At 39.3% G+C, this 25,730-nt stretch overlaps 1 protein-coding gene and 1 pseudogene across 6 annotated transcripts in view; one reads left to right on the forward strand and one right to left on the reverse strand.

The window, feature by feature from the left end:
- The window catches only part of MAST2 (microtubule associated serine/threonine kinase 2), a 221,440-nt gene that overhangs the window by 50,632 nt on the left and 145,078 nt on the right, over positions 1-25,730 (reverse strand). For all 6 annotated transcript variants that reach the window (XM_032429999.1, XM_032429995.1, XM_032429988.1 and 3 more), the window contains one exon: positions 16,655-16,746. In XM_032429999.1, the coding sequence (XP_032285890.1) occupies positions 16,655-16,746 (92 nt within the window). The remainder of the gene's footprint in view (positions 1-16,654; positions 16,747-25,730) is intronic.
- LOC116648187 lies at positions 10,774-11,566 on the forward strand (annotated as a pseudogene).

Here is a 25,730-nt window from a genome sequence, read left to right on the forward strand (position 1 = left end):
GAGCAAGGAGCCCGATGCAGGACTGGATCCCAGCACCCTGAAGATCATGACCTGGGCCAAAGGCACATGCTTAATCGACTGAGCCACCCACGCATCCCAGGATGGTAAATTTCTATCTTCTGTGATGCCAAGCAGTTTTTCTTGAAAATGAATAGAAAGGTTTCTAATGTTACTATATTTTTAACAAATAGGTTCAAAATCTATTAAACCTTTCATTGGGAAGATGAGAACATTTTCTTTCCAATGTTTTTAAGAGGCAGATTTACCTGTTTTAAGAGGTGGAATCATTTTTGTCAACAAAGTCACATACAAACGGTAACATTTCCAAATACCCATTTTCTTTTTTTTTTTTTTAAGATTTTATTTATTTATTTATTTGACAGAGAGAGAGACAGCGAGAGAGGGAACACAAGCAGGGGGAGTGGGAGAGGGAGAAGCAGGCTTCCCGCCGAGCAGGGAGCCCGATGCGGGGCTCGATCCCAGGACCCTGAGATCATGACCTGAGCCGAAGGCAGTTGCTTAACCAACTGAGCCACCCAGGAGCCCCTCCAAATACCCATTTGCAAAATGCTCTTTCCGTGGCACAAATTTCTTTCAAAATGCAGCTACTTTTTCACTCACTGTTACACATTACCTTCACTTTAACAGATAGACTAAGAGTATTTGTCACTGCTGCCCACCCCCCACCCCAACTCCTAGGCAGCATACTACTGAAAACCACTTGTTAGCACAGAAAAGTTCAGGAAATTTGGAACACTTGACATTTTGTACAAGAAAACTGCTACATCATTTAGTTTGACCACTCTTTTAAGTAATTTGCCACAAGACAACCACTAAATTTCCTTCTTGCACAAACCATTTCAAAGGCTCCCTCCACACTATATTACAAGGTTCTGGACAAATGCACTGTAAGAGAACAAACTGGTGGTTGCCAGGGTGGGGGGATGGGAGGATGGGTTAAAAAGGTGAGCAGATGAAGAGTATACTTATTCTAATGAGCACTAAGTAATGTACAGAATTGCTGAATCATATTGTACACCTGAACCTAATTTAACACTGTATGTTAACTATACTGGAATTAAAAAAAAAGAAAAGAGAGAGAGACTTAAGTAATAGCAAAACCTGTAAGCTGCAATATGCTCAAGGAAAACGATGACTAAGGGTGTACAGGGGAACTCAACTCTGTTCATGGTACGTTACGTACAGTTTATGACACAGGCTAACGCTTGGATCTAATGTGGGTAGTACCAGTGTTGATCCATACTTAAACGCTAGTAAAACCTGATTTAATTCTCATTTTTCATGGTAAAAAATAAGTTTTAGTATTTTTCCCCCATGCCCGAATGGATCGTCTTTAGAGAACCACTTTGGAGAATGTTGCTATTCAAAAATTCTAGGGGCACCTGGTGGCTCAGTCGTTAAGCGTCTGCCTTCGGCTCAGGTCATGATCCCAGGGTCCTGGGATCGAGTCCCACATAGGGCTCCCTGCTCCGCGGGAAGCCTGCTTCTCCCTCTCCCACTCCCCCTGCTTCTGTTCCCTCTCTTGCTGTCTCTCTCTGTCAAATAAATAAATAAAAAATCTTAAAAAAAAAAATCTTTCAAAAAAATTCTAAGTAGTAGAATGACAAGTACAAAGTGATATATTAGAAAAAAATGTCCAGTTTCAAAATTTAGAATGGACTGAGTAGAAAGAAAAAAGGAGTTAGGGAGGTTCTTCAATAAGTCAAATGAAAGGTGATTAGGGCCTCCATAAGACCATAAAAGGTCAGAATATATTCACCTAGAGTTAGTTTATCAAAGGCTTTTTCTCAATGTTTTTTTTTCCCCCTTACCCCAGCTTTTCCTGAGTCTTAAACTGAGTATGTCTTCTGTTTCTCCTCTGTTCATCTATTTTTTAATCCTCGATGGCATCTACCAGAACTAAAGGCACTGTACGGTACTTTATTCCCATATCAATAAGGTAAGTACTTACTAATTTATCAGTTTTTAAGGTTTATGCATTTGTTCATTAGAACTTTTTAGAGCTGATTCACAATTTAATATTTTAATATCAAATATGGCCAACATCAAAGTAAGGAAATGGCTTGCAAGTCATGGGGCAGTTGCCAGGGAAACAGTCAAAAACTGTTACCTGTGGGACGCCTGGGTGGCTCAGTCGGTTAAGCATCTGCCTTCGGCTCAGGTCATGATCCCAGTGCCCTGGGATCGAGTCCCACATCAGGCTCCTTGCTCAGCAGGGAGCCTGCTTCTCCCTCTCCCTCTGCTGCTCCCCCTGCTTGTACCCTTGCTCACTCTCTCTCGCCCACTCTAACAAATAAATAAATAAAATCTTTAAAAAACAAAAACAAAAAAAAACTGTTACCTGTGTCTGAGATGGTAATCTTTGGCAAAAAATTTCTATAGTTCAAAGGGAAATAATAATGTCTGAAAGCTGACAAAATAACAGATCGTAACAAGCATTCCTTCCAACTGGCCAGGCTCCAATAGATTTTTCAAAGGATACTATTCTGACACTAAGTAGGTGTACTACAATTTAATTATGATACCAACCACACATAGTTAGTACAGATCAGACAGATTAAGAGCAAAGTCCTCAAGATTGCCTCACTTCCTACACCAGCCATAAATCTTGGGGGGAGGAAGGTGACAAGGCCACCTGTACTTTGGACATATGACTATAAATTTGGATGTTTCCATAGCTCCCTCTTCCAGGTTCAATAATTTACTAGAACAATTCACAGAACTCAGGAAGTGTTATATTTAGTATTACACTTTTATTATAAAGGATGCACATAGGCAAGGTCAGGGAAGGAATGCAGAGCTCCTGTGCCCTCTCCTTGTGTAAACAGGGTGTGTTGCCCTCCCAGCACATAAATGTGTTCACCAGCCAGGATGCTCTACTCGGAGCTTTGGTGCCTACAGTTTTTAATTTGGTCTCATTACACAGGCACAACTGATTAAATCATTGGCTGTACAACTAAACTCAGTCTCCACCTCCTATCCCCTCCCCAGGAGGTTGGGCTGGCCCAAAGCTCCAACTTTCTAATCATGTGCTTGGTCTTCCTTCCCGGTGAACAAGCCGCCATCTTGAAGCTACCTAGAGGGCCGCTTTGAACTGCTCCATTAGCATAACAAAGACACTCCTATCACCCTGGAAGTTACAAGGTTTCTAGAAGCTCTCTACCAGGAACCTTGGATAAAGACCAGAGAAATTGTTTATTATACCACCAGATGCCATGGCCTAAAAATGGCACACTACTTTTCCTGTTTTCTCTATTTCTCCAACATTCACTTTACCTTAAAAAGGCCAAAATTACCAATCTGAGGGTTGTGACAAAATAAAATCAATAATTTGAATTGGTCTTTTTTTTTTTTTAAAGATTTTATTTATTTATTTGACAGAGAGAGACACAGCGAGAGACGGAACACAAGCAGGGGGAGAGGGAGAGGGAGAAGCAGGCTTCCCACTGAGCAGGGAGCCCAATGTGGGGCTTGATCCCAGGACCCCAGGATCATGACCTGAGCTGAAGGCAGACGCTTAACAAATGAGCCACCCAGGCGCCCTGGTCTTATTATTTTAAAGATTTTTAAATTTATTTATTTGACAGAGAGAGAACATGCGTGCATAAGCAGGGGGAGGGGCAGAGGGAGAGGGAGAAGCAGGCTCTCTGCTGATCAGGGAGTGCCACGAGGGGCTCAATCCCATGACCCTGGGATCACAACCTGAGCCAAAGGCAGATGCTTAACCGACTGAGCCACCCAGGTGCCTCTGAATTGGTCTTATTTTGAGGGGAAAATTAAGATGTGAGAATGGAGGTGAGTGGGGGGATGGGTTAGATAGGTAATAGGGATTAAAAAGTACACTTGTGATGAGCACCAGGTGTTGTGAGGAAGTGTTAAATCACTATATTGTACACCTGAAACTAATATTACACTGTATGTTAACTGGAATTTAAATAAAAACTTAAAAAAAAATAGAACTCTACTACCATCCAGCAATTGCACTACTAGGCATTTACCCAAAGAATACAAAAACACTAATTCAAAGGGATACATGCACCCCGATACTTATAGCAGCATTATCTACAATGGCCAAATTATAGAAACAGGTCAAGTGTCCACCAACTGATGAATGGATAAAAAAGATGTGGTATATACATACAATGGAATATTACTCAGCCATAAAAAAGAATGAAATCTTGGCATCTGCAACATGGATGGAGCTAGAGAATATGCTAAGCAAAGTAAGTCAGAGAAAGACAAATACCATATGATTTCACTCATATGTAGAATTTAAGAAACAAATGAGCAAAGGGAAAAAAAAGAGAGAGAGAGAGGCAAACCAAGAAACAGACTCTTAACTATGAAGAATGTAGTTACCAGAGGGGAGGTGGGTGGGGTATAGGTTAAATAGGTGCTGGGGATTGAGGAATGCACTTGTTGTGATGAGCACTGGGTGATGTACGGAAGTGTTGAATCACTATATTGTACACCCGAAACTAATATTACACTGTATGTTAACTAACTGGAATTTAAATAAAAACTTAAAAATAAGAAAATTAAGATGTCAGAATATTAACATTTTGAAGCAAATATTTAAATTAATTCTTAAAAATCACATTATTGAGAAGAACTCTTAAAAAAAGAAAAAAAAAAAAGAACTCTTTCTTAAAAACAGCCAGAAATGGATCAATAGGACAAAGAAAATCTCAAGACAGAAAACCCAGCAGCCTATAAACCAGGCTTTTTTCAACTTTACCAACACCAAGCAGTTTAGCAGTTGGAGGAGACAGTTCAAAGGCAAACAGTCATCCATGCCAGAGAAACAAATTATAATGAAACATATAAAAACAGAACAGGGAACAGTCATTTGACCTTGAACCAGCTGCTTCACTTAACACAGTTTAGTTATAAAGGAATATAATTATATAGCAAGCCCTTATGTAAACACCATCCAGCTTAACAATGCCGTCTTCCAAAATCCCTCTATATAATCCTTCCAAAGTCCCTCCCCTTTACATTGCCCTTACTTTTATGGCAATCATTTCTTTATAGCTTTATCAACTAGGTAGGCATCTCTAAATATTTGAGTTTAGTTTTTTTCTCATATAGTTTTTAAAAACTGAGATATAATTCACATATTATAAGATCCAACCTTTTAAAGTGTACAGTTTAGTGGTTTTTAGTATATTCACAAAGTTGTACAACTATCACCACTATATACTTCCAGAACATTGTTATCAATCAAAAAGGAAACTGTCCCTGTTAGCAATCATTCCTCATTCTCCTCTCTCCCTACGCTCCTGGCAAACCACTAATCTACTTTCTTTTATTTATTAAGATTTTATTTATTTATTTATTTATTTATTTATTTATTTATTTATTTGACAGAGAGAGAGAGAGAGACAGAGGGAACACAAGCAGGGGGAGTGGGAGAGGGAGAAGCAGGCCGCCCGCTGAGCAGGGAGTCCGATGTGGGGCTGGATCCCAGGACCCTGGGATCATGACGTGAGCCAAAGGCAGATGCTTAACGACTGAGCCACCCAGGAGCCCCTACTTTGTTTCTATGGAATTGCCCATCCTGGACATTTCATAGAAATGGAGTCATACAAATAAGTGACTTTTCATGTTCTAGTTTGTCTATTTTTAAACTTTATATGAAAAAAATGCCAAACTGTTTTTGTAAAATGTTTGTACCAATTTATACTTCCACCATAGTGTTTAAGGATTACCAGTGTTTCATATACTTAGTTACACTTGGTTTTGTCACTTCAAGCCATTGTTGGTGGTCACATAATGGCATTTCATTGTGATTTTATTTTACATTTCCATAATTACTATAAGATTAAAGTATCTTCATGTATTTATTGGCCATTTGGATTGCTTTTGTTAACTAACTCCTGTTCAAGTCCCTTGGATGTTTTTCAGTCATACTACTTTTTATTTTATTGATTTGCTGGAGTTCTCTACAGGTTTTGAATCCAAGCCCTTTACCAGTTTTAAGCGCATAATTATGTTCTCCCACGTTGTGGCTTGCTTTTTCACATTATCTTCTAATGTCCACAAATTCTTACTTTTAAGGTAGTCAAAAGTATTAACCTCTTTACATCCTTAAAAAAACTCCCTTTATGTTTTTTTTTAAATTAAGATATTCTCTCTTTAAGATTTTATTTATTATTTATTTATTTGAGAGAGAGAGAGAGCACACACGAGCAGAGCAGGAGGAGGGGCAGAGGGAGAGGGAGAGAATCTCAAGCAGACTCTGTGCTGAGTGCAGAGCCCAATGTGGGGGTTGGTTTTACGACTCTGAGATCATGACCCGAGCCAAAATCAAGAGTCCCACACTGAACTGACTGAGCCAGTCAGGAGACCCCTCCTATACACCTAAAAGAATAGTGTTTTGACTTTCACATTTATTTTTATTATGTTCAATTAGCAAATACATAGTACATCATTAGTTTTTGATGTAGTGTTCAACGATTCATTAGTTGTGTATAACACCCAGTGCTCATCACATCAAGTGCCCTACTCAATACCCATCATCCAGTTACCCCATCCCCCCCCCCTTCTACAACCCTCAGTTTGTTTCCCAGAGTCCAGAGTCTCTCATGGATTGTCTCCCTCTCTGAATTCTTCCCATTCAGTTTTCTCTCCCTTCCCCTATGGTCCTCTGCACTATTCCTTATATTCCACATATGAGTGAAACCATATGATAATTCTTTCTCTGACTGACTTATTTCACTTAGCATAATACCCTCCAGTTAAAGCAAAAACGAACTATTGGGACTTCATCAAGATAGAAAGCTTCTGCACAGCAAAGGAAACGGTCAACAAAACTAAAAAGCAACCCACAGAATGGGAGAAGATATTTGCAAATGACATATCAGATAAAAGGCTGGTATCCAAGATCTATAAATAACTTAACAAACTCAACACCCAAGAAACAAATAATCCAGTCAAGAAATGGGCAGAAGACATGAACCGACACCTCTCCAAAGAAGATATACAGATGGCCAACAAGACACATGAAAAAATGCTCCACATCACTAGTCATCAGGGAAATACAAATCAAAACCACAATGAGATACCATCTTATACCAGTTAGAATGGCTAAAATTAATAAGACAGGGAACAACAAATGTTGGCGAGAATGTGGAGAAAGGGGAACCCTCTTACACTGTTGGTGGGAATGCAAGCTGGTACAGCCACTCTGGAAAGTATGGAGGTTCCTTAAGACGTTAAAAATAGAGCTACCCTACGACCCAGCAATTACACTACTGAGTATTTATCTCAAAGATACAGATGTAGTGAAAAGAAGGGGCACCTGTACCCCAATGTTCATAGCAGCGATGTCCACAATAGCCAAACTGTAGAAAGAGCCGAGATGTCCTTCAAGAGATGAATGGATAAAGAAGATGTGGTTCACATATACAATGGAATATTACTCAGCCATTAGAAAGGATGAATACCTACCATTTGCATCGATGTGGATGGAATTGGAGGGTACTGACTTTCACATTTAAAACTACAATTCAATGCATATCACGTCATCGTGTTGTATACTTTAAATATCTTATAACTTTATCAATCATACCTTAATGAGACTGAAAAAAAATCTAAAATTTACCTGGAATTGATTTCTGTGAAGTAAGAGTTAAATCTTTCAATTTCTCCATATGGACATATAATTGTCCCAGCGTTACTCTCACCATAAATCAAGTGTCCATATATGTATAGACTTGCTTCTTGGATCTTCTTTTTCCTTCCCTTACATTGATTCTTCAATATTCCTTATTTAAGCTAAGGGTATTATTACTCATTAATCACCTAAGCAGGAAATCTGGAGATAATTGATTCTGATCCCTTGATTATTTAACCTCATAAATTTTTCTCCTATACATATACTTTCTCCATTTCTAACACTCCCTTACATCTTGACAATGGCAGTGGTCTCTTAATTGATCTTGCAACTGCCAGTGTTATCCTTGATTTTGTACTCCCAAGCACCCTGGACATATATTTAATATAGCCCTTAACATATTTATTAGGTGAAACTTGACTCTCACCCTGAATACATAGCTTCCCCTGAAGTTCTTTCAAGTAATAACTTTGCTTTTACACATCCTTTTGCATCACAGGCCCTAGAGGTGGGGTAGGTATTCTGTTGGCTCCTTATGTTCTCTTCCAGGTACTCTCCAGCCTAATACATTGATCTACCCATATCAGTATTTAGAAGGCATCCTAAACTTAATATATTTAAGGGTCTCAAGGACTGGAGATCCTGGAATTAAATGTTTGGTTTGGGGGGGATGGGGTTTCTAGATGGCACAAGGTAGAAAGATTGGAGGTGCTTAGACAGCAGCAAGAAGAATGAAACTAAAATTATGCAGGCACAGTCTAAGTAACTGAGGTACTATGGAGGAGAAGCTCACTGGAAGACTGGAGTTCAAACAACTGAAAAATCAATGAGTATATTCAAACCATCAAGAATAACAGGAGTTAAAAGTGAAGAGTAATATGGGGCGCCTGGGTGGCTCAGTTGGTTAAGCGACTGCCTTTGGCTCAGGTCATGATCCTGGAGTCCCGGGATCGAGTCCCACATCAGGCTCCCTGCTTGGTAGGGAGTCTGCTTCTCCCTCTGACCCTCTCATGCTCTCTCTATCTCATTCTCTCTCTCAAATAAATAAATAAAATCTTTAAAAAAAAAAAAAAAGTGAAGAGTAATAGAGTCAAGAGCTAAGATATTTACAACTGCAATGATGGATAGTGATAAAATTTAATAGTATAAGAATCAAAGGTTGGGGACATTAAGAAAAAGAAAGGGAGGGGCACCTGGGTGGCTCAGTCGTTAAGCATCTGCCTTCAGTTCAGGTCATGATCCCAGGGTCCTGGTATTGAACCCCGCATCAGGCTCCCTGCTCAGTGGGAAGCCTGCTTCTCCTTCTCCCACTCCCCCTGCTTGTGTTCCCTCTCTCTCTGTGTCTCTCCCTGTCAAATGGATAAATAAAATCTTTAAAAAAAAAAAAAAGGGAGAATAATGAAAAGATAAGGGCATCTTCCTCTTCCTTTCTGGCCCAATGGTATAAGGTCATGGGATAGGTAAGAGCTAACACTTGAGAGAGCTGCAGGACAATCTATTCTAACCCCTCCCTCTCCTACAGGATTCCATTAGAAGAAGACTGAGAATATAGGAGATTTTGCTGATAATAAATTCCAAAAGGTACACTGGAAGTGTTTCAAGAGTCAGAGAGGGTTGAGAAAAAGGGACAAAACAGGGAATATTCAGAGATTTATAGGAATTAAGAGTGTAGGAGATGGGAGGGAAGTGTGCCAGGGGATTCCTGTAGTGACTGATATTAACAGGAATAAGGGATAATGAAATTAGCCTTAGTGCATTCAAGGAAGATAGAGTGAGGAGGCTGCAAGTGTTAGGGAATAAAGAGGAATAAATTACTGGGGCTTGGTCCAAAGGTTCAAGGAAGTCATCCTCTAAGTTCCAGTATACTAGTTTAAAATCAGGTGATATTAGGGGCACCTGGGTGGCTCAGTCATTAAGTGTCTGCCTTCGGCTCAGGTCATGATCCCAGGGTCCTGGGATCGAGCTCCACATCAGGCTCCCTGCTCAGCGGGGAGTCTGCTTCTCCCTCTCCCACTCCCCCTGCTTGTGTTCCTGCTCTCTCTGTCAAATAAATAAATAAAATTTTTATTAAAAAATAATAAATAAAATAAAATCAGGTGATATTTAACAAACATCATATAAATCTGCATGACCACTGACCTGTTAATCTTATTCCAAAAATTTATACAGTTATTCTATGACTCAGCAATACCATGTTTACATTACACAGAAAATCTATAAAGACACAGTTGAAACTTTGCAGCACCATCAATCAACTGGACATAACTGACATCTATAGACTACTTAATCCAATGACAGCAGAACACACATTCTTCTCAAGATCACATGGAGCATTCATCAAGACAGACCACATTTTGGGCCATAAAGCATATCTGAACAAATTTAAAAGAACAGAAATCACACAGTATCTACTTTCAGATCACAATGGAATTAAACTAGTAATCAATAACAGAAGATAACTGGAAAATCGCAAAATACTTGGAGATTAAAAACACACCTTAAAATAACACATGGGTCAAAGAAGAAATCTCAAGATAAATAAATACATTACAAAATATTTTTAACTAAATGAAGATGAAAATACAGCTTACCCAAATTTGTGAGATGCAGTGAAACACAGCCTTCAGAGACATTCATAGCATTAAATGCATATATTAGAAAAGAAGATCTAAAATTAATCATCTAAGCCTCCACCTTAAGGAACTAGAAAAAGAGCAAATTAAGTCTAAAGTAAATAAAAGAAATAATATGATGGAGGAGCAATCAATGATATCAAAAACAGGAAATCAACAGAAAAAAATCAACAAAACTAAAAGCTGGGTCTTTAAGAAGACCAACAAAATGGATAAACCTCTAGCCAGGCTAAGATAAAGAGAGAGAAGACACAAATCACTAATATTAGAAATTAAAGAAGGGACCTGACTACAGATTCCATGCACATGAAGAGGATAATAAAACAATGTTATGAACAGCTCTGTGCCCATAAATATGACAACCTAGATTAAATAAACCAATTCCTTAAAAAACAAAATCTACCAAAGCTCAGGCAAGAAATAGATAATCCGAATAGGCTTATATTAAAAAATTTAATCAATAATTAATATCCTTCCAAAATAGAAAGCACCAGGCCCAAATGTGTTCAATAGTAAATTCTATCAAACATTTAGTAAGAAATTATACCAATTCTCCACAATCTCCTCCAGAAGATAGAAGCAGGGGGAACTTACTCTATAAGGCCACAATTAACCTAACACCAAAACCAGACAAAGACATTACAAGAAAAAAAACAAAAAACAAAAAAACTATAGACCATTATCTCTCATGAAAGATGTAAAATCCTCCAAAAAATATTAGCAAATCAAAGCCAACAAAGCCTAAAAGAAATTATACACCATCCTTTCCAGCCCCAGCCTCGAACATAGCAGTCGCTGAGATGCTGATGCCCAAGAAGAACCGAACTGCCATTTATGAACTCCTTTTCAAGGAGGCAGTGATGGTGGCCAAGAAGGATGTCCACATGCCCAAACACCTTGAGCTGGCAGACAAGAATGTGCCCAACCTTCACGTCATGAAGGCCATGCAGTCTCTCAAATCACGAGGCTACGTAAAGGAACAGTTTGCCTGGAAACATTTCTACTGGTACCTTACCAACAAGGGCATCCAGTATCTCTGTGATTACCTCCACCTGCCCCCCGAGATTGTGCCTGCCACTCTGCGCCGCAGCCACCCTGAGACTGGCAGACCATGGCCCAAAGGTCTGGAGGGAGAGCAACCTGCAAGACTCACACGAGGGGAAGTTGAGACACCTACAGACGAAGCGCTGTGCCCCCTGGTGCTGACAAGAAAGCCAAGGCCGGGGCTGAGTCAGCAACTGAGTTCCCATTTAGAGGCAGATTTGGTCATGGACATGGTCAGCCACCTCAGTGAAGTTGGAGATTGTTTTGTGTTGAATAAATTTGTAGCCAGAAAAAAAAAAAAAAAGAAATTATACAACATAACTAAGGGGGATTTATCCCAGGTATGCAAGGCTGGTTCAACACTTGAAAATCAATTAATGTAACCATTAAATCAACAAGCTAAAGAAACAAAATCAAATGGTCACGTCAACAGATGCAGAAAAAGCTTTTGACAAAATCCAAAACCCATTCATGGTTTAAAAAACTCTCAGCAAATTAGGAATAGAAAGTTCCTCAACTTGATAAAGAACATTTACAAAAAAACCCTACAGCTAACATCATACTTAATGGTGAGAAACTTGAAGCTTTCCCACCAAGTGGTACCTTCTCACCACTGCTTTTCAACATTGCAATGGAAGTCCTAGTTAATGCAATAAGAAAATAAAAGGTATACAGATTGAGAAGGGAGAAATAAAACTGTCTTTGTTCACAGATGATGATAGCCTATACAGAAAATCTGAAAAAAATCAACAAAAAACCTCCTAGAACTAATAATCTATTACAGCAAAACTGCAGAATACAAGGTTAATGTACAAAAGTCAACACTACTATATGCTATCAATGCAGAATTTGAAACTAAAAACATGTTATCATTCACATTACCACCCTCTAAAAATGAAATACTTAGTTATATAACAAAATATGTATAAGATCTAAATGAGGAAAACTACAGAACTCTGATGAAAGATATCAAAGAAGAACTACATAAATGGAGAGATATTCCATGGTCATAGATAGTACTCAATATTGTCAAGATGTCCGTTCTTCCTAACTTGATCTATGGATTCAACACAATCCCAGTCAAAATCCCAGCAAATTATTTTGTGGATGATGACAAGCTGATTCTAAAGTTTATATGAAGAAGCAAAGGACCCAAAATAGCCAACTTAATATTGAAGAAAAAGAACAAAGTTGGAGAACTAATGCTACCCGACTTCAATACTTACTATAAAGCTATGGTAATCAAGACTGTATGGCAATAGATAAAGAAAAGACAAATTAATGGAAGAGAATAGAGACAGAAAAAACAGGCAGAAACAGACCCATATAAATATAGTCAACTGATCTTTGACAAAGGAGCAAAAGCAACAAAACAAAACAAATAGTGCTGGAACAACTGGACATCCACATACAAAAAAATGAATCTACAGACCTTCATAAAAATTAACTCAAAATGGGGGCGCCTAGGTGGCTCAGTCGTTAAGCGTCTGCCTTCGGCTCAGGTCATGGTCCCAGGGTCCTGGGATCGAGCCCCGCATCGGGCTCCCTGCTCCGCGGGAAGCCTGCTTCTCCCTCTCCCACTCCCCCTGCTTGTGTTCCCTCTCTCACTGTGTCTCTCTCTGTCAAATAAATAAAATCTTTAAAAAAAAAAAAATTAACTCAAAATGGATCACAGACCTAAACATAAAACGCAAAACTATAAACCTCCTAGAAGGTAACACTGGAGAAAACCTTGATGGCCCTCAGTATGGCAATGACATTTTATTTAAAATTTTTAAAAGATTATTTATTTATTTATTTTTGAGAGAGAGAGACAGTGCGAGCACGAGCCAGGGGGAGGGGAAGAGGGAGAAGCAGACTCCCTGCTGAGCAGGGAGCCTGACGAGGGGCTCAATCCCAGGACCCTGGGGATCATGACCTGAGCCAAAGGCTTAACCAACTGAGCCACACAAGAGCCCTGGCAATGACATTTTAGACACAACACCAGGGGCGCCTGACTCAGTCGGTTAAGCATCCAACTCTTGATTTTGGCTCAGGTCATGATCTCAGGGTCATGAGACGGAGCCCCACATCAAACTCTGCACTGGGCATGGAGCCTGCTTAAGATTCTCTCTCTCCCTCTCCCTCTGTCCCTCCTCCCCTGCGTGAGCGCACACTCTCTCTCTCTCAAAAATAACTAACTAAATAAATAAAAAATAGACACACCACCAAAGGCATGATCCACGAAAGAAATAATTAAGTCGGTTTTCATTAAAATTAAAAACTTCTGCTATGCAAAAGAGAATGAAGAAACAAGCCTAAGACTAGGAAAACATAACTGCAAAAGCTATCTGATAAAAGACTGTTGTTATCCAAAATATACAAAGAACACTTAAAACTCAAGATAAGAAAACAAACCTGATTAAAAAACGGGCAAAAGATGTGAACGGACACCTCACCAAAAAAGATGGCAAGTAAGCATATGAAAAGATGTTCAACATCATATGCCATTAGGGATATGAAAACTGAAACGAGATACCATTACGAACCTATTAGAATAGCCAAATTCCAAAACACAACACCAAATGATGGCAAGGATGTGGAGCAACAGGAACTCTCATTCATTGCTAGTGGGAATGCAAAATGGTACACTTTGGAAAGCAGTTCTTCAGTTTCTTACAACTAAACATACCCTTAACCATATGATCCAGCAATCAGTCAAGCTCTTTGGTATTTATCCAAATGAACTGAAAACTTATGTCCAAAAAAATTTGCCCAGAGATATTTATAATAGCTTTATTCATAACTGCCAAATTTGGAAGCCACCAAGATGCCCTTCCGTAGGTGAATGGATTTATAAATTGTGGTACATCGGACAATGGAATATTATTCCTCAGTGCTTAAAAGAAATGAGCTATCAAGCCATGGTAAGACATGAAGAAATCTTAAGTGCAAATACTAAGTGAAATAAGCCAATCTGAAAAGGCTACATACTGTATGATTCCAACTATATGAAATTCTGTAAAAGGCAAAACTATGGAGACAGTGAAAAGATTAGCGGATGCCGGGGTTTGGAGGCAGGAAGGATGAAAAGGCAGAGCACAGGGGGTTTTTAGGGCAGTGAAACTATTCTGCATGATGCTACAATGATAGATACATGTCATTGTACCTTTGTCAAAACCCACAGGATGTATACAACACCAAGAGCAAACTCTAATATAAATTATGGACTTTGAATGATAATGATGTGCCAATGTAAATTAATTGACTTTAACAAATGTACCACTCTGGTGCAGGATACTGATAGTGGGGGAAGTTATGCACGTGTGGGGGAATGGAGTATAGGGGAACTCTCTGTACTTTCTGCTAAATTTTGCTTCGAACCTAAAAACTGCTCTAAAAAGCATAGTTAATAAATTTTAAAAAAACAACGAACTAGGAAGGTTCTATTTCCAGAATGACTAAGTACCTACTAAACTGACCTTACTGTAGTTATATTATATATAGTAAGTGTTTAATAATGGAATGAACTGTATAGAATAAATAGACCTACTTTCAAATCAACAGCCTTCATATTACTCAACAGATCAGGATGTATAAGATCTGAGGATATAAACTAATGGCAAGTTTGATCTGCATGGAACAATCAGTGCTTCCTTTCTCAACATATAGGTTAAGTAAAGAGTCTACAGCCATGAATTAGGCTTTTACGTCAATCCTTCTTTCCTGGGTCTGAGGCCCACCTGGATTTTTTGCAGTGATTTGGGGAGAGATGATGATGATGACAGGTAACATTTATGGAGTATGAAGTATGTTATACATATTAACTCAAAGCAAGAGTCCACAGCCCTAGGCAGGCTGAAAAGACCAGATGATGTTCTCAGTCAAAGTCACTTGAACAGGGAAGATTTGATCCAAAACTCTAACTGCTGGGGATCTAAATAGAGAGATAATCATCTCAGAGAGGAACAGCCAGTAGTAATTAATGCCTAGTACTCACATTATAGTTGTGAAATAATGTATAAGGTCTAGAGATGCTAAATTTATTTCTATAGGATGAAAAGGCAAGGTCAGATATATGCTGTTTTTACAAAGTTCCAGGGTAGAGTGCACATAACCCAGTCTGTTTGAGGAACATACCTAAACACAATGAGAGCTTTGCTTTCCAGTCTCAGTAAATCTCCAATCCCCTGGGTCCCCCTGCACTCTTCGTGGTGTCTTCTAATGTGAGAGTTAGTGTTTAAGAGTTTTATGGATTCCTGGAAAAGGTCCATGAGCACACTGAATAGCTGGAGATGAGCCCAGTAAAGTGAGAACCTTCTCCCAAGTACAAAGATCAATTTCAGAATCACCAGACTCTCAGTGTGCTTACACAACTATTCCACATGCACCCTCATTTTCTCCCTCCAAAGACACAGTAAACTGTGAGCAAGGAGACAAACCCAAGTGAAACAGACCTGTCTTATCTGGCTTGATGATGAGCTGTTGCATTGCTTTGGTACTGTTTTATTGCCCAAAGATACACAAGGCCCATGGCTTACCAAACCCATGCAGTAAGCTCTAAACGGCTTCCTACGGTTCTAAGCCTGTTCCATTTCCATTACACCGAGGTCTGGAACTTCCACTGTAAATAATGTAGCAATGAACAGTGTAACAGTGCAACAACCCCTTTAGCAAAGCTAAGGCCCCTCACTGGCTTCCCTGGGGTACAAAAATACATGTCTAGACTAAAATGTATGGCTAACTCAAATAAGGTCTTCTGCCTCATAATTTTTCTATATTCCCCAGTCAGAGGCAACTAAATCAGTCCTTATACTGTCTAGAGGAGCCCAGATTCCAGATGGAGCAGAGTCTGAATATATGAGATCTTTTGCTCAATTCCAATACGTGAAATCAATACCAACAAAAAACAAATATTCCTCTCACCTTTGTTGACTCCTATTCTAACAGAGAAAGTTATCAGGAGTCCCATGAGGCAGAAAACCATCTTTGTAAGGACTGCCCCTTGGGCATGGTAGGACAACATTTAATAAAGCTCTTTTCACACAGCCCCAGATGACTGGAGCCATAACATGCTCTCAGTATACCCCAACAGAGGCCATGGACCCAGGATACAAACCTGGCCCCAAAATATGTACAAGACCAAAAGGAATGTTGGCAGGTCGAGGTAAGAAACAACTAAGAGTCAAAAACAGACTGAACACATTCTCCCATGGAAAGCATGCCCATGAACTTGGTATGCCTCAGTCAACCAAGTGAAGTAACAATGTAATATGCTGAGCCACACAAAGTGAGAAGTAGGAAAGAAGTGTCACTGGCCACTCTTTCATCCCACCTTTCTTAACCTTCAAGCACTCACCTGTGTGGCCATGGAGTGGTGAGTGTGGCCGTGGTAGTGTAGGTGATGTGCTAGAGGTCACAATCAAACTCTTGCGGTTTTTTGTCCGACAACTGCAATGAAAACAGAAATGTCAGTTATAACAGGGTCCTCCATGGGCTCAGAGAACTTAAATGGCTACTGAGGAACAAGAGTGACATCATTCTATGGACTGAGCAGTATCCTACTTTAAACTGAACTGGGTCAGCAAATCCTGTTTGCCCCAGAAAGACTTCATAATTCATAGTGTTCCACCTTATAATAACTTTTGTCACTGTCTTGACTTTTATCTTGTATTACCATTGCACTTTTCTAATGTTTTCGTTTTGCTTCCCAAGCAAACTCAAGGAGCTCCTCTAAAGGTAACAACCATGATTTAATGGTATCTAAAGAAGAAAGGTCATGGTAAATTTGATTTAGAAAACAAAAAACCAAGTCATATTCTCATATCTCATAAAAATTAATGTTCTTGCCATAAAAATGAAACCATTAACTTAACCCATGAAATTTATTTTTTAAAAAACTGCTGGGGCGCCTGGGTGGCTCAGTCATTAAGCGGCTGCCGTCGGTTCAGGTCATGATCCCAGGGTCCTGGGATCGAGCCCCACATCGGGCTCCCTGCCCTGCAGGAAGCCTGCTCCTCCCTCTCCCACTCCCCTGGCTTGTGTTCCCTCTCTTGCTGTCTCTCTCTGTCAAATAAATAAATAAAATCTTTTTTAAAAAACCTGCTTAATCAAGAATTAAGTAATACTTTCATTTCACCATAAATTTCAGAACAGGCCTGGGTTCTTTCTAAAAACTGTCTTCCTATAACAGGTTAATTAATGCCTGAGGCTTTTTCTTGTGGTTGGAGAAAACCAAATCATGATGAAAAGCCATTTCATGTTATACTTGCTAGTGAAAATGTGTATAAATTTATTTGAAAGGCATTAGGGAAGCTTGCTACTTATATTCATCCAAACAAATATTTACCAAACACCTACCCGACACACCAGGCACTGTTCTAGATGCTAGGGAAGCGATAGGAAACAAGAGAAAGTCTCTGTCCTCAAACTGGAGTACTGCTATGAAGAAAGATAAAGAGAGAGGGGTGGGGGAGCAGGTGGAATGTTCAAGAAATAGTAAAGTGGGTGAAAGGAGGGGAGAATGATAGGAAAAGGAGTAGGTTATAAAGGCTATGGGGGTAGATCACAGCCAGACTCTGTAGAGCTGGTAGACTGTCATAAAGAACTACTGGAAATGTGACAAGAAACCACAGAAAGGGTTGAGATCAATCTCAAGAACGAGATCATGATAAGAAATAATAAGCACTTTTCCCTAAGAAACCATCAGGACGAATCTAATCCTGTCTCACAGCCCTCATTACCTTAGTCACCATCATATGTCCAAGCTTCTCTTTCTCTAATTTGACACAGTCTCCCTCTATTCTCTGATCTTCCAACAAAAAAAGCTTACACTGTGCTTCCATGAACTCATTCTGTCGTCAGCAAACTCCCTATATTCCCAACTTCTTTGTTCAACATTCATTTTATTTTTTTAAAGATTTTATTTATTTGACAGAGAGAGAGACACAGCGAGAGAGGGAACACAAGCAAGGGGAGTGGGAGAGGGAGAAGCAGGCTTCCCGCGGAGCAGGGAGCCTGATGTGGGGCTCGATCCCAGGACCCTGGGATCATGACCTGAGCCGAAGGCAGACGCTTAATGACTGAGCCACCCAGGCACCCCTCAACATTCATTTTAAATTCTAGTTCTAACTGAAACCTTGCTTAACCCCCTCCCAATACACACACAGGACACCACAGTCCTGGTGAAATCCCAACCATTTTAAACCCAACTTTCCATCTATTTTACAACTGCACTCAGGCAGCTGAAGGGGACTAAAGAAAAACCCCAAATCATGCTGGCCAGTGTCTCTTTATATTTAAGATGATAACTGTCAAGTGGGTCTCCTTAACCATATTACAGTTACCTAGGCAATGTGTGCTCACTCTCTCTCCAAGACAACTAATTCGCATCTTCTCTCCAAACTTCCAGCACTCCTTCCCCAAATCTCAGCCTCATCTGCTGACTTTGCATTTTATTCAACTAGGGGTAAAAAGCAACGACACAAAAATAGTTCATATTCTGCTATACAAGTCTATTGGCCTAAACTTGTATCCATATACTCTAGTTTCCTATCTACAACAGAAGGAAAGACCATGCTCCTACCGAAGGCAACTATTCTGACTCTCTCTTCTGTAAGAAGTCTGCACCTATACTGCCCTCCCTCTCCGATGCCATGAATTTCTACTTCCTACTAAATCATTCTCATCATCATAGAAACATGCTATCATTTCTACCTTACAAAAATAAAAACAAAATCTTTCCTAGACCTCCCTGACTTGTGCATTCTTTGCTCCCATCTTTAGGAAAGATTCCATGTGGGGGTTCTATACTTGTCATCTTCACACCTTCATTTCCTATTCTCTCTTCAGCCCACTCTAGACAGTCATCCCCATCCTGCCACTGAAACCACTGCTGTCAAAATCACCAAAGATCTTGATCCTCATCTTATGTAACGTCAACATCATTTAGTTTTAACTTCCTCTTTAAAAAAATTTTTTTTAATTGGGATATAATTTACAGTTAATAAAATACACAGATCTTAAGTGTACTGTTCAATGAGATAATTATATACATCCGTATAACAACATCCAAAACAAAATAATTCTATTATCCCCAGAAAGTTCCCATGTGCCCCTTTCCAGTCAACTCCTTGTCTCCCAATCACTTTCTTCTATCATATGGTATTATTTTTGTTTTACTGGATTTCCAATAAGTAGAATTGAACACTATGTATTTTTGTGTGTGTTCCCCTTTTGTTCAACCTAATATCTGTGTAACTCTTCCTGAGACACTTTTCTTTGTTTAGTTTCTAGGACATGATGATTTCCTGGTCTTCCTATCTCACTAGCTGCTCATCTTTTATTCTCCTTTGCTAGTTCATTCTCTCCCTGACCACTAAATCCTTTAGTACTCTGGGGCTCAGATCTGAAATATCTTTTTTCTCTCCCTACACTCACTCCCTAAATGATTTTTTTTTTTTTCCTCCAGTTTCATAGTTTTTGAGAGAGAAGGAGAGCATGAGCAGGGAGTTGGGGGAAAAGGGCAAGGGAGAGAGGAGAGAGAATCTTAAACAGGCTCCACGCCCAGCATGGAGCCCGACGCAGGGCTTGATCTCACGACCCTGAGATTATGACCTGAGCCAAAATCAAGAGTCAGATGCTTAACCAACGGAGCCACTCAGGCGCTCTTCCAGTTTCATAGTTTTAAATCTTTGATGTTGCTGATACCTAGAGTTTTATTTTATTGCTAACACTGTGCTCTCTCCTGTGAGTGCAAGACTCATATATTCAAGTGCCTACTTGACATCTCCAACTGGATGTCTTAAAAGGCATCTCAAATTAACATTTCCAAAACAGAGCTCTTGAATTTCCCTCTAAAATCTGCTGCTCCTCCCTAAGTTGTACTATCTCACTGTGTGGTACCACCATTCATCCAGATGCTCAGGCAAAAACCTATGAATCATTGTTCTTTCTCTTTTCTTCACACCCACATCCAAAACAACCAGCAAGTTCTGTGGAATTATACCTTAAAAATATATCCTGAGTGCAAGCCATTCTCATTACTTCCAATACTACTACTACTCCAGTTCAAATCTATAAAAGATTTCCAAAGGATCTTCCTTCCACTTTGGTTCTTCCTGCCCATCCCCCTGCTCCTACCAGTCGATTCTTCACCTATCAGCCACAGTTAATATTTTAAAATCCATAGATGAAATCATGTGAATTCCCTTTTTAAAAACTCCAATGGCAGAGAACCTGGATGGCTCAGGCAGTTAAGCTCCTGACTCTTGATTTCAGCTCAGGTCATGATCTCAGGGTCCTGGGACCAAGCCCCACGTAGTGCTCCATACTCAGCAGGGAGTCTGCAGGAGATTCTCTCTCTCCTCTCCCTCTGCTCCTCCCCCACTCACACGTGAGCTCTCTCTTCTAAAATAAATAATCTTAAAAAAAAAAAAAACCCTCCAATGGCTTCCCATCACATCTGGAATATAACTCAAACTCCTTACCATGGTGATTCAAATTAACCCTCCTATAAAGATTTTTTTTTTTAAAGATTTTATTTATTTATTTGACAGAGAGAGACACAGCTAGAGAGGGAACACAAGCAGGGGGAGTGGGAGAGGGAGAAGCAGACCTCCCGCAGAGCAGGAAGACCGATGCGGGGCTCAATCTCAGAACCCTGGGATCATGACCTGAGCTGAAGGCAGACAGTTAACTGACTGAGCCACCCAGGTGCCCCAAAGATTTTTTTTTTTTTAAGTTAAGGATCTTAGGTAAGATTTTGTGTTTTGGGTTTTCTTAAAAAGAAACATACCTATGCTTATTCAGCCCCTTGTTCTAAGGGCAAATAGGATACAAATATTGTCACTAGGCCCTTCAGTTTTGAACATGAGAAATTTTACAAAACATACATATGAAACTATATTGACCCTCAGAGAGCTTACCCAGATCAAGGGAATCCTGAGTCAAAAGATACATCAGAGAATTCTGTACTTCAGGTTACCCTATTCCCTCAATAATTAATGCCCTCCCCTCCTGGACTTACCTAATTACACCAAATTTTTAGAAAGCATGAGCTCAAATGAGGATTTGTATGAATGCTCCTTTATTCTTCCAAGCAGGAAAAAGTCTCTCTTTTCTTTGCACTCCTTTAGTACTTGTAGCTTATCCTACTCACAATCTAAGTGTCACTGTGGTACAGTAGAAAGAGATAGGGCTTTGCAATTAGAAGATCTGAGTTTGAGGGGCACCTGGGTGGCTCAGTTGGTTAAGCGTCTGCCTTCGGCTCAGGTTTGATCCCAGAGTCCTGGGATCCGGCCCCGCGTCGGGCTCCCTGCTCAGCGGGGAGTCTGCTTCTCCCTCACCAGGCTCGTGTTCTCTCTCTCTCTCAAATAAATAAAATCTTAAAAAAAAAAAAAAAAAAAAGGGCGGGGTGCCTGGGTGGCTCAGTCATTAAGCGTCTGCCTTCCGCCCAGGTCATGATCTCAGGGTCCTGGGATCGAGCCCCACATCAGGCTCCCTGCTCAGCGGGAGGCCTGCTTCTCCCTCTCCCACTCTCCCTGCTTGTGTTCCCTCTCTCACTGTGTCTCTCTCTGTCAAATAAATAAATAAAATCTTTAAAAAAAAAAAAAGGGCAGCAGCCATTGGATTTGGGGCCCACCCTCATCCAGTGTGACCTCACCTTTAAGAAAAAAAAGAAGACCTGAGTTTGAGATTGGCTGTTTGACCTTGAACAAGCCTCATAAATGCTCATGCTCTGGTGTTCCCAATTATAAAATGAAGATAATATAAACCTTATGTGTCATTCTGGACTCCTCTCTTTCTTTTATATATCAACCCATCATAAATTTTGTTGGCCTTAACATCAAAATATATCCAAATCTGATCATTTCTCACTTCTTTTACCACTACCACCTTGGATCAAGCCACCATCACCTCTTATCTGAATTAAATAAACTAGCTTCCTCATTGGTATTCCTGCTTCCACTTTTGTTCCCCTGGAATCTATTCTCAACAAAACAGCCTTTAAAATATAATTCAGAAAAGACTTCTACTTCCAGTCATGATAGAGTAACAAATAATATAATTACCCTCTCACCTTATATAATAAGCTAGACAAAAAAAAAAAAGAACCATTTTCAGACCCTGGACAAGTAGTAATTCAGGACAGGGATCGCTAAGAGAAGGGGCACAAACAACCTGAGTCCTATGATTACCCGAGCTTACTATCTGAAAAGACTTCCTAGCAACAGTGCAGGGAGGAAGTGACCTGCACAGAGCCTGGCAGTCTCCCTGAGTTGAGAAAACTACCCAAGAAAAGGAGGTGAAAATTCCTCAGTGTACACATAGGGTCAGGAATAGTTTGTGCTCCCACCAGTCAGAAGGGGAAAATCTGGTTATTCATGGGACAGCAGCAAGAAAAAATTAGTCCCAAATGCTACTCTGGTCCTACCTAACAAAGCTTAAAAGCAATCCTGAAAAAGATCAAACTATTGGGGTGCCTGGGTGGCTCAGTCGTTAAGCGTCTGCCTTTGGCTCAGGTCATGAACCCAGGCTCCTGGGATCGAGCCCCGCATCGGGCTCCCTGCTCTGCGGGAAGCCTGCTTCTCCTCTCCCACTCTCCCTGCTTGTGTTCCCTCTCTCGCTGTGTCTTTCTCTGTCAAATAAATAAATAAAATCTTAAAAAAAAAAAAAAAAAGATCAAATTATTTCCAAGTAACTTAACTGTATCCCAGAACAAGGCTCAAAAATATTGAAAGGAATAAAAATGACATATCTGATAAAGGGTTAGTATCCAAAATATATGAAGAACTTATAAAATTCAACACCCAAAAAAACAAATAATCCAGTTTAAAAATGGGCGGAGGACACGAATTGACATTTTTCCAAAAAAGACATAGAGATGCCCAAAAGTCACATGAAAAGATGTTCAACATCACTCATCATCAGGGAAATACAAATCAAAACCATGATGAGATACCACCTCACACCTGTCAGAACAGCTAAAATTAACAACACAAGAAACAACAGGTGTTGGTGAGAATGCAGAGAAAGGGGAACCCTCTTACACTGTTTGTTGTTAGGAATGCAAACTGGTACAGCCACTCTGGAAGACAGTATGGAGGTTCCTCAAAAAGTTAAAAATAGAACTACCCTGGGATCCAGCAATTGCACTACTAGGTATTTACCCGAAGAATACAAAAATACTGATTCAAAGGGATACATGCACACTAATGTTTATAGCAGCACCATCAACAATAGCCAAATTATGGAAAGAGCCCAAATGTCCACTGACAGATGAATGGATAAAGAAGAGGTGGTGTACACACACACACACACACACACACAAAACGGAATCTTACTCAGCCATAAAAAAGAATGAAATCTTGCAATTTGAGACGATGTGGATAGAGCTAAAGAGTATTATGCTAAGCAAAATAAGTCAGTCAGAGAAGGACAAATACCACATGATTTCACTCATATGTGGGATTTAGAAACAAAACAAAGGAACATAGGGAGAAAAAGAAAAAAAAGAGAGGAAAACCAAGAACCAGACTCTTAACTATAGAGAACAAACTGAAGGTTGCCAGAGGGGAGGTGGGCAGGGGGGGATGGGTTAAATACATGATGGGGATTAAGGAGAGCACTTGTTGTGATGAGCACCAGGTGTATGGAAGTGTTGAATCACTAAATCCTACACCTAAAACTAATATTACACTGTATGTTAACTAACTGGAATTTAAATTAAAAAAGGAATAAAAAATATTTAGCATATAACAAGTCCACAGTTTTGTAGGTAATAAAAAATTACTAGGCATGGAAAAAAGCAGGAAAATATGACCCATAATGAGGGGGGAGAAATCAACAGATGCAGAAATGATACAGATGATAGAACTAAGAGAACATTAAAATTGTTATTATAACTATATTCCATATTTTCAATAAGCTACAGGAAAGTATCGGCATGTGAAGGAGAGATTTATGAATATTTATGATATTTAAAGAACACAAATAGAACTTCTAGAGAATAAAAGTCTCAGATGAAAATTAAACTGGATGGCATTAACAGAGATGAGGCACTGCAGAAGATCAGTGAATCCAGACATAGCAAGAGAAGCTATGCAAAATGAAACAGAAAAGCAAATTTTTAAAAATGGAAAGAGCAACAGTGAGCAGTGGGACAACTTCAAGCAGACTAGACGTGTAATTAGAGTCCCTAAAGGGAAGAGAGAGGCCAAAAAAATATTTGAAGAAACAATTGCTGAAAAATTTCCAAATTTGATAACTATAAACTCACAGATCCAAGAAACTCAATGAACCCCAAGCACAAGAAACAGAAGAAAAATATACCAAAGTACATCATAATCAAATTACTTAGAACCAGTGATAAAATCTTAATAGTACCACATAGAAAAATTATGTAACACACAGAAAAACAAAGATAACGACAACAGACTTCTCATTGGAAAATGATACAAGTCAGAAGATAGAAAAGAAACACCTAAAAATAGGGAACCCCAAATTCAATACCAAGTGAAAATATCTCTAAAAAAGGTAGCCAAAATAATGACTTTTTCACTCATACAAAAGTTGAAATAATTCATTAACAACAGACCTGCATTAAGGCCTTCAGGCAGGAGGACATGATACCAGATAGAAATCTAGATCTACACAAAGCAAAGAAAAGCACCAGAAATGGTGAATATATGGCAAATATAAATCTTGTTTTTATTTTTAAAACGACTTTAAAGGATAACTGGATTTTAAAGGAAATATAATAATTTACTGTGGGCTTTACAAGCCTATGTAGATACAAAATGTGGGACAGCCACAGCACAAAGGCTCGGAGGGAAGAATGGAAGTACACCACTGTGAGGCTCTTACATTAAATGTGAAGTGATATAATATTACTTGAAGGTAAACTGAAGTGAGTTAAAATTTTATACTATAAATACTAATGCAACTACTAAAAAAAAGGTACAGTTAATAAGCCAACAAAGGAAATAAAATGGGACCATAAAACATACTCAATCCAAAAAAAGGCAAAAAAAAAAAAAAGAAGGGAAAAACAAGTACAGTTGGGCAAAAGAGAAAAATAATAAGATAATAGATTTAAACCAATTACACCAATAATCACATAAAAAATAAGTGTTCTAAATACATATTTGAATTACAGCAGAGACTGTCAGATTGAACAAAATAGCAGGGCCAAACTATATGCTGTTTATTATTTGTGACAGCCAAAAACTAGAAACCACCTCAAATATCCACTGACATGAACGATAAATCATAATATGTCCATAGAGTGGACGACTATCCAGTAAAAAAGGAATGAACTACTAAGTCACACAATGGATGAATCGCAAAATAATTATGATGAAAGCAAGAAGAAGCCAGACATAAAAGAGTACATACTGAATGATTCCATTTATATTAAATTTAAGAAAATGCTA

This window comes from Phoca vitulina, unplaced genomic scaffold (assembly GCF_004348235.1).
Source record: "Phoca vitulina isolate PV1807 unplaced genomic scaffold, GSC_HSeal_1.0 scaffold2, whole genome shotgun sequence".
In the NCBI taxonomy this organism is placed as follows: domain Eukaryota; kingdom Metazoa; phylum Chordata; class Mammalia; order Carnivora; family Phocidae; genus Phoca; species Phoca vitulina.